The sequence below is a fragment of the Monodelphis domestica genome, chromosome X (assembly GCF_027887165.1).
Source record: "Monodelphis domestica isolate mMonDom1 chromosome X, mMonDom1.pri, whole genome shotgun sequence".
In the NCBI taxonomy this organism is placed as follows: domain Eukaryota; kingdom Metazoa; phylum Chordata; class Mammalia; order Didelphimorphia; family Didelphidae; genus Monodelphis; species Monodelphis domestica.
Window position 1 is genome coordinate 78,673,656 of NC_077235.1, and position 14,214 is coordinate 78,687,869.

Genomic DNA, 14,214 nt, shown 5'->3' on the forward strand with positions numbered 1-14,214 from the left:
AAAGAAGACGAGGAGAGAAATAAGGAGGGAATAGACGGAGACAGACTGAGAAAACCAGAGGGAGAGAATAAGAGATAGAGATGGGAGAGATAGAGAAAAGGAGCGAGAGATACAGGAAGAGAGGGAGGGGTGGGTACTGACAGAGAAAGAAAGATACAGAAAAAGAAAAACAGAGAGATGGTGGGGGGGGAAAGTAAGAGATGGAGATAAAAGAGGCAGAGAAAGGGAGCAAGAGAGCAGGAATGGTGGAGAGAGAGAGAGAGAGATATGAAGGGGGAGAGAAGGAGAGAAAGACAGAGCTACAAAGGCAGATGAAGGGATAGAGTGAGAGAAAGGCAAGAGATGCAAATTAAGAGAGTTGGAGGGATAGAGAAAGAAAGAAACCAATAGGGAAAGATACAGAAAAGGAGATAGAGGGAGGGAGATCTTTTGGCCAAATGGTCAAGATCAAAACCCAACAGACCAGGGCATCCTAACTGGGCATCAGGAAGAGTTTGGAATCCAGGCAAAGATTTTCAAGCAACTGGATTATTCAGACTACTCAGGTCTGGATTTCCTCCCTTGCTCAAGATTCTCAAATATTGACTAAGACAGGTGACAGGATGGCACCTGGTTGAAGCTGGGGGAGGAGGGCACTGGTCCCAGAGCTGCAAAATTCCTCTGGGAGTTCAGGGGAAAGCCTTTGATACCTGTCATTCCATAGACCTTGAGAGAAAGGGAACAAAAGACTGAGATGCTTCAGGCATGCCCAGTAACAAGAACCCAGGCCTCTCCTGCAGGACAATCTGGTTGCCCAGATGCCTATGATTCCTTAGAGTTGCTCTGAGGAGAATGAGTGAAGAGAGGATCTCATATGCCAACCAACCTCTCCTCCCCTTTTCCCTTTGCAGATTGCCAGAGAACTGCACCAGTTCACCTTTGACCTGCTAATCAAATCACACATGGTGAGCGTAGACTTTCCCGAGATGATGGCTGAGATCATCTCCGTACAAGTGCCCAAGATCCTTTCCGGAAAAGTCAAGCCCATCTATTTCCACACACAGTGAAGCTTTGCAAAGCCCCTTCTTCCTCTGCACCCCCTTTTTCTGCCATCTTCTGCCTGTTGTGATTCTGCACTACTGTTCTGCAGTGCCTTGGGAAATTCCCTCTATTGATGTACAGTATGTCCTGGAGATCGTCCTAACTCCTTACTACCTTCTAAATTTCTCTTCCCTTCTACCCCTACCTTCCTTACCACTATCCATCCTCTCTCCCACAGCCTCTTCTTTGCTTCACTTCCTCGAACTCCTTAGCACCTTCTGACTCTGTCCAGTCTGAATGGTGCAATATCTCTTTGAATATGTGCAGGCCCAGGCCAGTCATGTCTTTTGGATGGCCACATGGCCATTTTTTCACCCAACACCATGACAAGTCTTGAGCATTTAAGGGAATGGGAAAACAAACAAACCCTGTCCCTTAAAAGACAAACACACAGACACCCACACACAAACCAACAACCCCAAGTATTTCCCAGGGTATGTGTGGGTGTATGTGTGTGCTAGCTCCACTGGAATACCAGTGGCCTTCAGGAGATTCTCAAAATGAGGGACTGCAGTTGAGGCCTGCCCCCCCCCTTAACACACATGCATGTGTGTGTGCGTACCCATACATACAGCTTTGGCCTTTGGATGATCAGAAAAGCCCACTGCAGTGCTCTTCATGGTACTGACAATCTGCTTTTTGTCTGAAACTGCTCCAATATCTCGTCTGTTCTTTGCATGTGTTGTGCAGTCCCCTCTCCAAGTCTTCCTTTGACCCCTTCCCACCTGCCTTCCCTTTCCCCTACCACCCCAGCCCTCAGGAGAGGAGACCATTCCACACTGGCTTTCAGCAGCTACTGAGAGCTTTGGACATTCCCTCATGCTAAGACTCTAGCCTGAGCAGGTACGGAAGAGGGCGAAACAAGGTTAGCCCAGTGGGAGCCTTTCTATTCTCCAGCTCTGCCTTGCCTTAGTTGGGCCAAGAACAAACTGTGGGCTATCCTGGAGGACAGGAAATGAGGCCAGCCAGCTGCTGAGACCAGGGTAAACATAGGTGCCACTGGGTGCCGCCCCCAACCCTGCTCAAGGCTTATTACCCACCCATGTTCTCCTGTCTCCTCCAAAGACCCATCAAAGTTCTCCACCTCACCGAGGCCCCAGGACCCCCACCCCCTTTCTTTCTCCCCTGAGTCTGGTCACCAGGCTCCACTTTGCCTATGGGATGTGACTTACTCCCAGCCTCAGCATCTCTACCCAGACTCTCTGATGAGAGTTCCACCCAAGAAGGCCAACAGGCTTCGAGCACTCTCTCTACCTGCCCTGAGGCCTCGGGGCTCCTGACAATGGCTGATTTGGCACCAACAGTCTCCGATCCAGAGCATTTTCGATAAACCAGAAAGAGTTATGAGGGTCCCGAGCCAAGCCGCTGGGACTGGCCCTCAGCAGGCAACATGGATGCCTGACCTGACTCTTTACCGAAAAAAGGCAGGGAGGCTGGTGAATAAGCTCATCTCCCCACAGAAGAAAAGATCCTGTGGTCCAGAGGGCTTTGTGAACTGAAGGAAATACCCCCCTGGCCCTTTGGAATAAATTCAGCAAGTGACCAGGGCACAATCTGAGAGCAAGAAGTGGATATGCCAGGACCAAGACCACTGCTGGAAACCACGGCCGATGGCAGCCCCTTCAACCAGGATCATCGCTCACAGTCTGCAGCCAAAGAGAACACGGCAACGAGGAGCTGCTCTTCAGGCTGAGCCGACCAGGGAGAATGCTAAATCCAGGAAGGCTAATACCCTGGCCAGAGACTCACTGCCTGTGGAGCCTCCTTCTCACTCGCCAGGCCTGAGGGAGATGTGGGGAGCTCTCCTTCTAAGGACCGACTCTTATTTCATTCTGCTTATCTGTGGTTAGCTGGAGCCATTAAGGCTTCCTGTGAAACCAGTGCCTCTTTGGAAAAGGGGGTCCCTGCAGCGACCTCGGAGTTCCTAGCTGGGACGGTGCCCTTGAGAGGACCCCCTCCCCAAATCTGATGACTTTTGTGTATCCCCAACCCTGTACCCCGCAAGGCCTTATTGCTACAGGGGAGCTTTGCCCACCTCCCCTTCTGAGCCCCTGTTGCTTTTTCCATCTGTTAAAGTTCAAGATGTGGGAACCATCCAACCGCCAGCCTTGATGGACCTATGATTTCATTTATGGAGAAGATGCCCCCCCACTTGAACCAGCAAAGGCGTTCTGTCCTGATTTCTGAAGTTTTCTCTATAGCTCATCCAACTCACAGAATGACTTCTTGAAATACCGAGAGGGAAGGGAGCCCGAGATTCGAGTTGGGATACTTTAGCAAGTCCAGCTGGGAGAATGGAAGCCGATGGGCTCCCTTTCTGTGGGAGAACAGACAAGTCCCAGTTTTCTTTCTCACAGTAACATCTGGTTTATGTGAACCCACAGCATCATTCTTAGCTGTTTTTAATAGAACCCCTGCCCCCCAAAAGAGTAACCCCCCCCTCTCTTCGGTTAAGCTAGGTTCCATTCCTTTGCATCTGTTCCCAGAAGGGTCTTCCTCTTTTGTGGTACATGGCTTTGATGATTTCTTTCCTTGTAAATATAGACAGACGGCCCTCGTCATTTCTGAGTACCAACTTTTTCATCTTTGTGGATTTCCTGATGCAATCTTGTCTACGTGAATATATATAGCCTCACTCACACACCTATATATCTATATAGCTCTATCTAGCGATCATTTTTAAAAGCCAAAAATACAAGAAATAGCAGTAGAATTAACAAGCAGCCACAACTGGACGGCTCCGACTTGAGGAATGACCAGTCCAGTTGGAGTAAAGCCGTGCATACCGAGCTTCAGCTGGGGAATAAAGGACTCCCAAAGCTGCAGGGAAAGTCTGCTTGGGCTTCTCTGCCTCCCCATCCTCTCCTCCTTCTCCCTAGGGTCAAGGCGGATGGGTGAGTTGGGGGTGAAGGGAGGGAGTTTGGGGGTCCTCGTCAGAGTTTCGATAATTATCTTTGGGAACCGCAGACTTCCATTTTGCATGTGCTTTACGTGACACAAAGCTGAGGGCTGGCATGCCCACTAGGGGCTGGAGCCTACTTCAGGTGTTGAGGGGCAGGAATCTGTGCAGCCAGCCTCAACCTCCTCTGTGGCACCTCCCTGCCAAGCAGAGACCCCCTAAGAGGGAGCCAGGGGGTGCACATGGAAGGGCAGAGAAGAAAGGACTGCCCAGGAAAGACAAGGGGCATCTGCTGAAGCTGTGCATTTTGGCCAATGTGGCAAACTCAATTTGCGGCAAGACAGATGCTCTTTCCTGTCTGAGCCATTGTCCGCATGGTGCCCAAACATGATGCCAGGCTGGCCTGTGATCTGGGGTAGGGCTCAGCCTTTTGACCAGAAGGCTTTTCTGTGCCCTCCAGAAGGCAGCAACACTTGGAATAGCTCAGTTGTTTTTTCTTTCTTTCTTTTGAAAATTACCTTACTCTGAGAAAAGAGTTTGTGAAGGGTCCTGTCATGTATCAGCAGTGCATATATCTTTTCAATATGTTCGCTGGGATTCAAAAAAGAAAAGATCGCCAACTTGCCCATTCGGTGGTTGCAGACGTAACCATCAGGCTTGAGAAAACGTTATCTTGCTGATGCTGCCCTGGCTCTCCCTCTGTCCATCCAGGCACACAGATATGCAGAGGCTTCTGGGCCTTCTGAGGCAAGAACTATCCTCAGCCCACATGGACGTGACATGAGTCAAATAGCCTTAATTTGAGTTGGTCCAGCTCCCAGAGCTGATCCGCCAAGCAGCCCCCAGGCAGACACTGTCTTAGCCTCCTAATTCTGCTCAAGCCTGATGGCCCCCCAAGGTCCTGGTCCCCTCCTACTGTCTTTTCCTGAGCCCTGGAACTCTGTTGTCACCGTCCATGTTCCTAATTATTCTCTCCATCTGTCTCCCTCCTTTTCCCTCTATCTTTCCTCCCCTTGTCTTTCTTCCCTCCCTTCCTCTCCTCTCCATCTCCCTCCCTCTGAATGCTTTCCCTTGCACCCTGCAACCCCACCCTCATTCCCCATGTGACCCAGCACCCTACATCCCTACTTCAGAAGAGAGGCTTATGTCCTCCATGCCATGGGCTCCCTCTAGGTGAGAGGGCCCTTGGCCCAGTTGGGTTCCCACCCAGTCCCATTCCATGGCCAGCAGGGGGTGGGAAGAGTGGAGGGAGAGGGGCACCCAGGAATGTTCCAGTGCAGTCTGAGAGCCCAAGCTGGGTATCCACCATACTCACCAAATATGTGTGGTTTCTCATCATTGGCCTTTTACGGGTCACTTGAGTTGCTATTGATCTCTAAGAGAGTTTCAAGCAGGAGAGAACAAGAGAGATGAATGCACCATTCTATGTAACCAAAGACAACAAATGTATTTGCTAAGATACCAAAATTGTTCAAAGAAGGGAGAGAGAGAGAGAGAGAGAGAAAGAGAGAGAGAGAGAGAGAGAGAGAGAGAGAAGGAAGAGTGGCTACTCTTTAGTAAGGCAGTCAGAGTCAAAAGAACTTGACTCATTTACAAGATATTTTTTCTTTCACAATTTACACATTTAGAGAAGTTGAATATAATTTGGAGGGGGAAAAAACTGGGTTTCTGGGTCCTTTGATGTGTGATTTTTTTATTAGCAGAATTAGCTTTTATTTTTCCTATAGTAACTGCTGAGCAAATCCCCAAAGCTCCATTGTTGCATGTTGGGAAATGGAGCTGGGTTTGGCTTTTGCATCTGCTGGCATCAGTGTCTAGCATAGTTAAGAGATGTGAAGCCCTAGCTGAGAAAAGGGTGCATTTATAAAGGACAAGATTTGCACTAGACGGACAGACGGCAGGCAGAATTTCCTATTTCTGCCCACTGAGATGGCGCACCGAATTCTCTGCAGTTTGCCGCAGAGGGTTGAAATATATTGTAAATGAGTATTTGTATCCATGTTGCGAAATCAAACTTTATATATAGATATAATGTGTTCTGCGCCTTTTGCCTTTTGCTTCACCTTCGTGTTTGGTTCCAGGTAATATCTGATGCTGTTTATTAGCAAGAGAGCTGGGCCTTGGCCTTTGAAGCCCTCTCAGGGTGGAGAGGATGCATAGCCAGTTGGTTGGGCCTGGCCCAGAGGTTCAGGGAGGCCAATGGAGAAAGGAAGGAAGGAGGGAGGGGGAGAACAGAGTCCTTACCACACCTTGTTGACCCATGCATGTGGAACAGGATGTGGTGCAGACTCATTGAAGCTTCAGGGAGACATGGCGGGGATCTAGGGAGAGGAGAGGGGTCAGAGGAGCCCGGTCCTCCCTGAATCAGGCCAGCCCCAGCCTCTGCCCAAGTGGGGATGGGGAGAGAAGGGATCAGGAAGGAGGATAGGGAGAGAGCCATGGTGTCCCTTGGCCTACTGATGCCACCAGCCCAATGGAGTAAGGGGGCAGGAGTGGTTTCCATCTTGCAAACAGTGAACTCAAACGCCGTCAAGTTTCTCTTGCTATAATATGGGGTGTCTTGTGCTCTTAATTCTGGTTTTGGAGACTTTCTGTAAAGATTATGGCAAATGAAATTGTGTTTTCTCTGTTAAACTGTCTCTGTAATAAAGTTTCGTTTCTGTAGGTGGAAGGGCCTCCTCTGCCTACAGGGATTTTCACTTGTGTTAATTAAAATGTAAGAGTTCTTGCTGGGGTCTGTTGCCCAGATTCTCTCAACCCACCACCATTTCTAGAGGAAGGAGGAATAATTCCCCATCAGTCATTTGTCTCAAGGTCCTTGTTCTGGTCACGAGAACAACAGACCAATCAGGATTCCCCAGAGGGAGATGGTAGACGACTTCATCATTTGCTAGGCCGAATTTCCCAGAGAATGGCAGAGTCGTTTATTGATGATTGTTTTTCCCCACTCACACAATTTGATCGAAGGAGTAAATGAATTATCACGCATGCCTTGGTTGGTCCCCAGTTTGGGTGAAAGGGGAGGCCAGTTCCAGCCCGGCTTCCCTCTGGATTTAGTATTCATGCAGCCCATCAAAGGCTGGAATACTCCATCCCTCTCTATTGCCCCCCAACACCCCCCCCCAGAAAAAGGAAGGTAACAAACCTTTTTCTGGAGATACAGGAATAAGTAAGAGAGTAAACTTCTGGGCCCCCAAACTGACTGCTATCCCCACCCTCAGCCCCCTTAAAAAAACCAAACCCAAACACTGATCCTGCATGCTAACTGCCCTGCAGAGCAGTGCCCCTGCGGCCTTCCTGTCTGGCCCATAACACACTCGATCCCCCCAAAGGTCCATGTTTGGGTGTCACCATTTGGAATCTCCCTGCCAATCCCTAGAATGGAGCGTTGGGCGTGCCCTGAGAATCCTGGGTTTGAATTTGATTGGGGGTGGGGGGAAGAGAGGGGAATAATCTACTGAATTAAGAATGTCTCTTGTCAAAAATGACTTTGGGGAAATGGGGGATTGGAGGTGGGGAAGGGAATAGAAATGGATTGATTTTGCTTTGAAAAATCTTCTTCTGATGGGGGCCTCGGTTTCCACAAAGGTCTTCCCTGGGCCTCTCCAGGCAGTAGGGTCAGCCCCCAGCACTCTAGTGTTCAGTTCTCTTTTCTAATCTTGGAATATTTTGTTGCTCTGAATACAATAAAAAATTAAAAAAATACGCAGAAGCTCGTTTCTTGGGGGTCCGTCGGCCTGCCTACACACTACACCCTCCAGAGGTCCGTTTGTCTCCCTCTGCCCGGTCTTCTCAGTAGCGTCCCTCGCTCTGGAAAGCCTCAGGGGGCCAACAACAGCTTGGCCCGGGCACGCTGTGGTGACTGTGAGATGGGGTTATCGCCCACATCATCATGGAGGCCCCAGGAAAGTTGTCTAATGGCCCCTTATCACAGTTGTTAGTTTGTTTAAACATAAAAATGATCACAAATCGCAGAGAAATGTCTTCAGGTTTTTTTAATTAACTCTTTGCCCTGGCTCATAATGGAAGCCGAGAGCTGGTATGATGCCCGGTGGCCTTTCATGTTATTTTATTTTTCGTTTTTTGGAGAAAGTCTTTGCTCAAGGGCGTATAAATTCACCCTGATCTGACTTCCTTATGAGGCTGACCTGGGACCTTCGGATAATCAAAGGCTCGGGGCTGAGGGAGCCCACCTCAGAGTTGAAAGGCTCAGATGGAACTGGGCCCAGCTTCAGAGCCTCCCATTGGAAAACCGAAGAGTCTCATAAACCAATAGCAAAAAGGACACGACTTCCCTGACACTGGTGTCTGGGAGACAGCCAGGTCCCACGGGAGAGCCAGGCCTTAGGGTAAGGCCATCCCCCACCTTTCTGAAGACTCCTAGCCATCCCTGTCCTGACTCCCGGAGGAAATCTCCATTCAGCAGAGGAATGTAAAAGCCACTTCTGGGGGCAGCTGGGTAGCTCAGTGTATTGAGAGCCAAGCCTAGAGACGGGAGGTCCTAGGTTCAAATCTGGCCTCAGACACTTCCTAGCTGTGTGACCCTGGGCAAGTCACTTGACCCCCATTGCCTAGCCCTTACCACTCTTCTGCCTTGGAGCCAATACACAGTATTGACTCTAAGACAGAAGGTAAGGGTTTAAAAAAAAAGCCACTTCTACTGCCACCCCCTGGACTTTAAAGTCTGAGAGAAGGTTCCTTCCCCTCTCTGAGCCTCAGTTTACATATCTGCAAAATGAAGATGACCTCAGGAACCAGGGCCAGCTTTATACAGGAAAGACTACCAGTGATAGAACTTTAAGGATAGAGAGAAGAAATTCTACCCTTAGAAACTAACCTCATTCCTTAAGCTCAATTGTGTCCTGTTAAATTGACTGTCTCCTACTTTCCAGGTGTTTTCAGGGGCCCAAAGGAGCACAGTGGATAGAAAGGGTGCTGGGCCTGAAACCTGGAAGCTGGCAATTCAAATCCCTCCTCTGCCATTTAACTATGTGATTTGGGGCAAGTCACTCCACCTCTGTCTGCCTCATTTTCATCACCTGTAAAATGGGGATACTAATAGCACCTACCTCCCCAGGTTGTTGTGAGGGTCAAGTGAGATCGTATTTGTAAAAAATTTCACAAGCTGCCAATTGCTGGCTGTTCTTACTTTCAGTCATTGACATCTCGGTACAGCTGAGTCTCCTATCTCCAGGCCTAACTCTAGCTGCCCCCTGACTTCATATCTTTTTACCTCTGGTCTGTGGACCCAACCAGTGGCCCCCTAGATCTAGATCTGGCCCCATTCCCTAATCAACTTTCTTCCTCCACTGCCTAGTGCTGTTTAGTGGCAGGCCTTCTGAGGATTTGTGGTAGAGACAACCTGACTCCTTCCCCCCATTCCTCACTATATCACGTGCCTACCGTGGTCAAAGAGCAAGGGTAGAGATGCAGCTTTATGCACTTTTTGAGGATTGGTGATCTTGGCTACTGCCAATCTGGGAAGTCCAAAGTATACTCCCTTCAAATCCCATCCCTGCTTCTTCCCTTAAGGAAGTGGATTGTGGCCCTTGCTGTCAAAGGCAAGGGAGAGCAGTCAGAATGGCAGAGTAGCTATAGGGAACCCCACCCCGACAATCTGAGCATGCTGATCTTATGCATATGGCTCTGGGTGACAAAGGGGCCCCCAAACCAAGAAAGGGTAATTTCAGTCCTGGTTCCACTTTGGGCTGCCTGGGCAAATAGGGGAGCTAGTTTTCCCTTTCTGAGCTCAGTTATCCAGGCTATCAGGGTCAGAACACATAACCTCCACATTTAATGTCTTAAGGTCCATCCTAGCCCCAACATCCTTTGTTCTAAGGCCTCAGCTCTGATATTCTATGTTCCGAGGTCCTCAACCACCCACATTCTAGTCCCAACTGTGCCCTGTGAACTCTGGAACCAGGTTCTTTCATCTTGGAAACAAGGATTCACCCCTTTATCCCCTCTAGTGCTTCTCACATCATGTCCCATGGGCCGTATTGATGGCAATAAGGATTAATGGAAGGGGAAGGAATGAGCCCATTGGAAACCAAGGACAAAATGCTGAGAATGTTGGGTTGGTTTAATTGCCCAAGGGGCACAAAAGACAAGGCTGGCTCCCTGTGACCTGTAGATTCTACATTAAATGTCTCTTATGACCATGGCACCAACCTACAGTTGGTCTGGCAAATGTTCAACAGCCAGCTTTCCACGAAATATGTACATATGGCATACTTTTCCATTTACTCTTCAATCTTAATATTTTCTCCATCAACTTTCTTAAGTCCAGACTATAAACAAAACAATCCATCAAGCCCTGATTGATAGCATTTGCTGATTTCTGAGTTGCCAATTCTTGTGGTGAAAACTGATCTACCAGCACTTAGAGCTGGCTATGCTGACCTCTTCCCAAAGCTGTTGATGACTCATGAAAAGCAAGAAATATCCCTGTCACCAGCATCAAGGATCCAAGGATAGGCTTATAGGGAGAAAGGAGATGAGACTACTTCAGAAGTTGATTCCCAAACATTGTTAAGACAATGACTGTCTCCACCCTCAAGGAGCATGCAGTCTAAAAGAGCAATAAGAACCTGATAGACAAGAAACAAGATGAATGATAGTCATAAGATCTGAGGTCTTGAACTGAACAACACCTTCAGGAACATCAGGTCCCACTTCATTTTACAGAGGAGAGCCTAAGAAGAGAAAGTGAGTTTCCCCTCATCACACATAGAATCATAGTCCCAGAGCTAAAAGAGCTATCAAAGGCTGTCAAGTCCAACCTCCTTATTTAATTTACAGATGAGGAGACTGAATCTAAAGAAAGTGAAATGGCCCAAACACTGTTGGCAGGATTTGAGCCCAGATTTGGTAAGTGGGCCATAGCAGGTCCCACAATGATTGGGTTTGCTGCTATTTCAGCAGGCATATGGTCTCATGGATAGAGAGCCAACCTCTGAAATAGGAAGACCTGGGTTTAAATCTTGCCTCTAATATACCAAGTTATTTCACCTCTGTGTTTCAGTTAAAAATAACTAGGGGGGCAGCGAAGTGGCTCAGTGGATTGAGAGCCAGGCTTAGAGACAGGCGGTCCTGAGTTTAAATCTCAACTCAGATACTTCCTAGCTGTGTAACCCTGGACAAGTCACTTAACCCCCACTGTCTAGCCCTTTCTACTCTTCTGTCTTGGAGCCAATACACAATATAGATTGCTAAGATAGAAGGTCAAGGTTTGAAATAAAAAAGGACTAAGCAAGTGCTGTCAAAACATTGGGAAAGAAGCTTTCCATGACGGGAGTTCATAGTTGCCAGGACCCTAAACCCAGCACTTGTTCCATTGTGCTGCAATGCCTATCGATCTCCCCTTTGTCCCGGAAGTCCTCTCCTGGACACCCTCCAGTCTATCCACTGTCTTTCTAAAAGGTGGTTCCCAGAACAGAAAACAGTTCTCCACATGTGGCCTGAGAAAGACCACTAGTGCCTCCCTTGATCTGACGCCATATGCTTCAATTGATGCAGTCCAAGATTATATAGCTTTCCTAGCTTCCATGTCCTACTGTTGACTCTTAAGGTTCTTGAATCCAGACTGGCTGATAAGAACCTTATAAATAAGGACATGAGCCATCCCACAAATGATTTTCTTTCCAATAATCCACCCGACATAGAAGGTGCAGCCAAGAGTCAATTACCCAGGGGGCCCTGGGCTCTCACCACCCTCATCACTTATTCCTCTGCTTATCAGCCCCATCGCCACTCCTTCTTTGCAGTATCTGGGCTCAGCCCTGTGCTAGGTCATGGCATGGGAGAGAGGGGGGTTGGAGTTTTTGAAGACTCTACCATATAAACACAAGCTCTGTATGGGCTCACCAAACTGGAAAGGAGCCCAGACCTAGTGATGGACTTTGTGTCTGTTGACCGAGGGATAATGTAACTGCCTTCATGGGATCAGAGATTTAGAAGCAGAAGGGCCCTTAGATGTCATCGCCATCTCTGACTCCGTTATCTCCAATTCAGCTGCCTTAGTTTTGAGGTGAGATGACTGAGGCCCTGAGAGGTTAAGTGATTTTTCCAGGGTCACACAGTAGGTTTGGGAGTCAAGATTTGAAAGCAAAATGCACTCCATCTACTATATCAGTTTATAGAGGCTCCCCACCAGTTAGCCCCAGGATGAAAAATTAGGCTACAACACTCTCAAAGACTCAGGGTTGGTGGAGTGTTCCCTACCAATGAAGCCGTGAATCCCCGAAGGTGTGTGTGTGTGTGTGTGTGTGTGTGTGTGTGTGTGTGTGTGTTAGATTTGAGCCCATCCCATGGAGCTAGTATACTGCTGAGACTAGGCCGTGGGCACTTTCCGGTGAGATTCATCGTGGCCCCTTGAGTCTGAACAATATTTGCCATTGGGTATCCCACCCCTAAAGTCAGATTTCCCTTGTGGAGTGAGTTTCATGTGCCTGCCCCAGAGTCAAGGGCTTTCAACCGGCTCAGCCCTGGAGCAGCTACTTCTCTGTGTTTCCTAGAGGGCTGGCTTTAGTGTAGGTAAGTATTATTATCCACATTTTATGATTGGGGAAATTGAGGCTCCGGGCAAGAGAGTTCTGGAGCCGAGTCTCAAATCCAGGCTTTTGGAGCCTCATTCTCGTGTTCTTGCCTCTGCACTGGGCTAAGATCAAAAGAGCTGACTCCTCTGTGCAGCCCATTCTTAAGAAAAAGTGGGCTCTCAGTTTATTCTCCCTTGGTCTCAGGTTAAGCCTATCCACAGACCCACCAAACTGCCACAATTAGAGTAATGTCATAGCAGCCCCACAGGGATGGACCCAGATAGTGCTTGTGGCCCACTGGGGCCCTCTGATAGAGCCTGACTCTACAGGAAACACTGGTACAAAGTTGGGCCAGGCTGGGCTAGCTGACTCTGGGGAGGGCAGTGTATCCTTTGGCGAATCACGTTCAGTCTCCATTTCAGTGGAACGTATGCCCTCGTTGAGCTAAGAGGCAGCTGGATAGAGACAAATGATAGGCAGCCATGTAGCTATGACTCTCCGAGAGTGCGTCTGACTACAGAAACTTCTAGGGGTACCCTGAGGGCTTAGGGATTGAATACTCTGTTTGGCCCCCCATTCTCGCGTCTTCCCTTCCTTCCCTGCCCCTGTTAGCTGCCAGTGATTAGAACCTCAATTCCATTTAAACAACATGAAATAGCTTTGATAGAGGGGTGCTAGACTCAAAACCACAGCAAAAAAGGACAGACATTTCCCCGGTGAGAACCTGGGGTGGACTCTACGTGTGGCCTCACGTACCACCTGGGTCCACAGCGAAGAATGACCTCCCCAAGCACTTGCCCCATCAGGTTCCCTTCCAAATGCACCAGTAGTAGGGCCAAATGGATGCACGAGTAAAGTCTCATTTGCTACTGGGCCGGCCTCGAAGGTCCGACGGGCTGAACTAGCTGGCCACAGAACTTGGCATGGATTCCACTTGAGCAGTTGCAGTGCCTAACCTGATTCACCTATATCACAGCAAAATCATTGTCAGTGGATCTCAAGTTGCCCTTCTGGACAAGAGAGAGAAACTGGGGCGGATTGGATTGGGAATGAATTGAATGCCTGGCCCCAAAGAACAGTGATCAATGGATTAATATCAGCTAGCGGGGAATTTCTTTACCTTCTGTCTTAGAATCAAGACTGTATATTAGTTCCAATGAACAGAAAGGACTAAGCAATGGAGGCCAAGTGACTTGCTCAGGATCACACAGCTAGGAAATATCTGAGGCCAGATATTTTTAAAGCCTTACCCTCCATCTTAGAATTAATACTTTGTAACAGTTCCAACACAGAAGAGCTGTAAGGGCTAGGCAATGGGGATTAAGTGACTTGCCCAGGGTCACACAGCTGGGAAGTTAGAGGAGAGCCTTCCAAATTCCTGAGGAAGCCCTGTCCTAAGAGGTGAGAGCAAAGGGGCCCCATGAGACCCTCATAGGGAGAGGCACAAAGAAACGACCAAAATTATTGTCTATTTGGTCATCTCGTATGACCATGCTTATGGTAAATATTTGCAAAAAGGCCACCAGAAAAATGATGGCCGCCCATACATTGACCCTACCAATTAAGCAGCACATGGTTCTAGACTACATGAATTCAAAGCAAATGTGGGAACTGATAAGGGCAGGGAAAAATATGTTGGAAACTATGGATCAGGGTCACCAACCGACATTTATTGAGCATATTATGGACACGGTGCTA

General features: G+C 48.5%; 1 protein-coding gene and 1 non-coding gene across 2 annotated transcripts in view; both read left to right on the top strand.

Moving 5' to 3' along the window:
- Positions 1–7,684, top strand: part of AR (androgen receptor) — a 216,008-nt gene extending 208,324 nt beyond the window's left edge. The window contains exon 8 of the mRNA XM_007506960.2: positions 891–7,684. Coding sequence (XP_007507022.1) covers positions 891–1,046 — 156 coding nt within the window. The 3' untranslated portion in view covers positions 1,047–7,684. The remainder of the gene's footprint in view (positions 1–890) is intronic.
- On the top strand, positions 6,210–6,271 carry MIR12401 (microRNA mir-12401). Its single transcript, NR_162982.1, has one exon. It is a non-coding gene; the product is annotated as a microRNA mir-12401 (primary transcript).
- Positions 7,685–14,214: the final 6,530 nt, after the last annotated feature.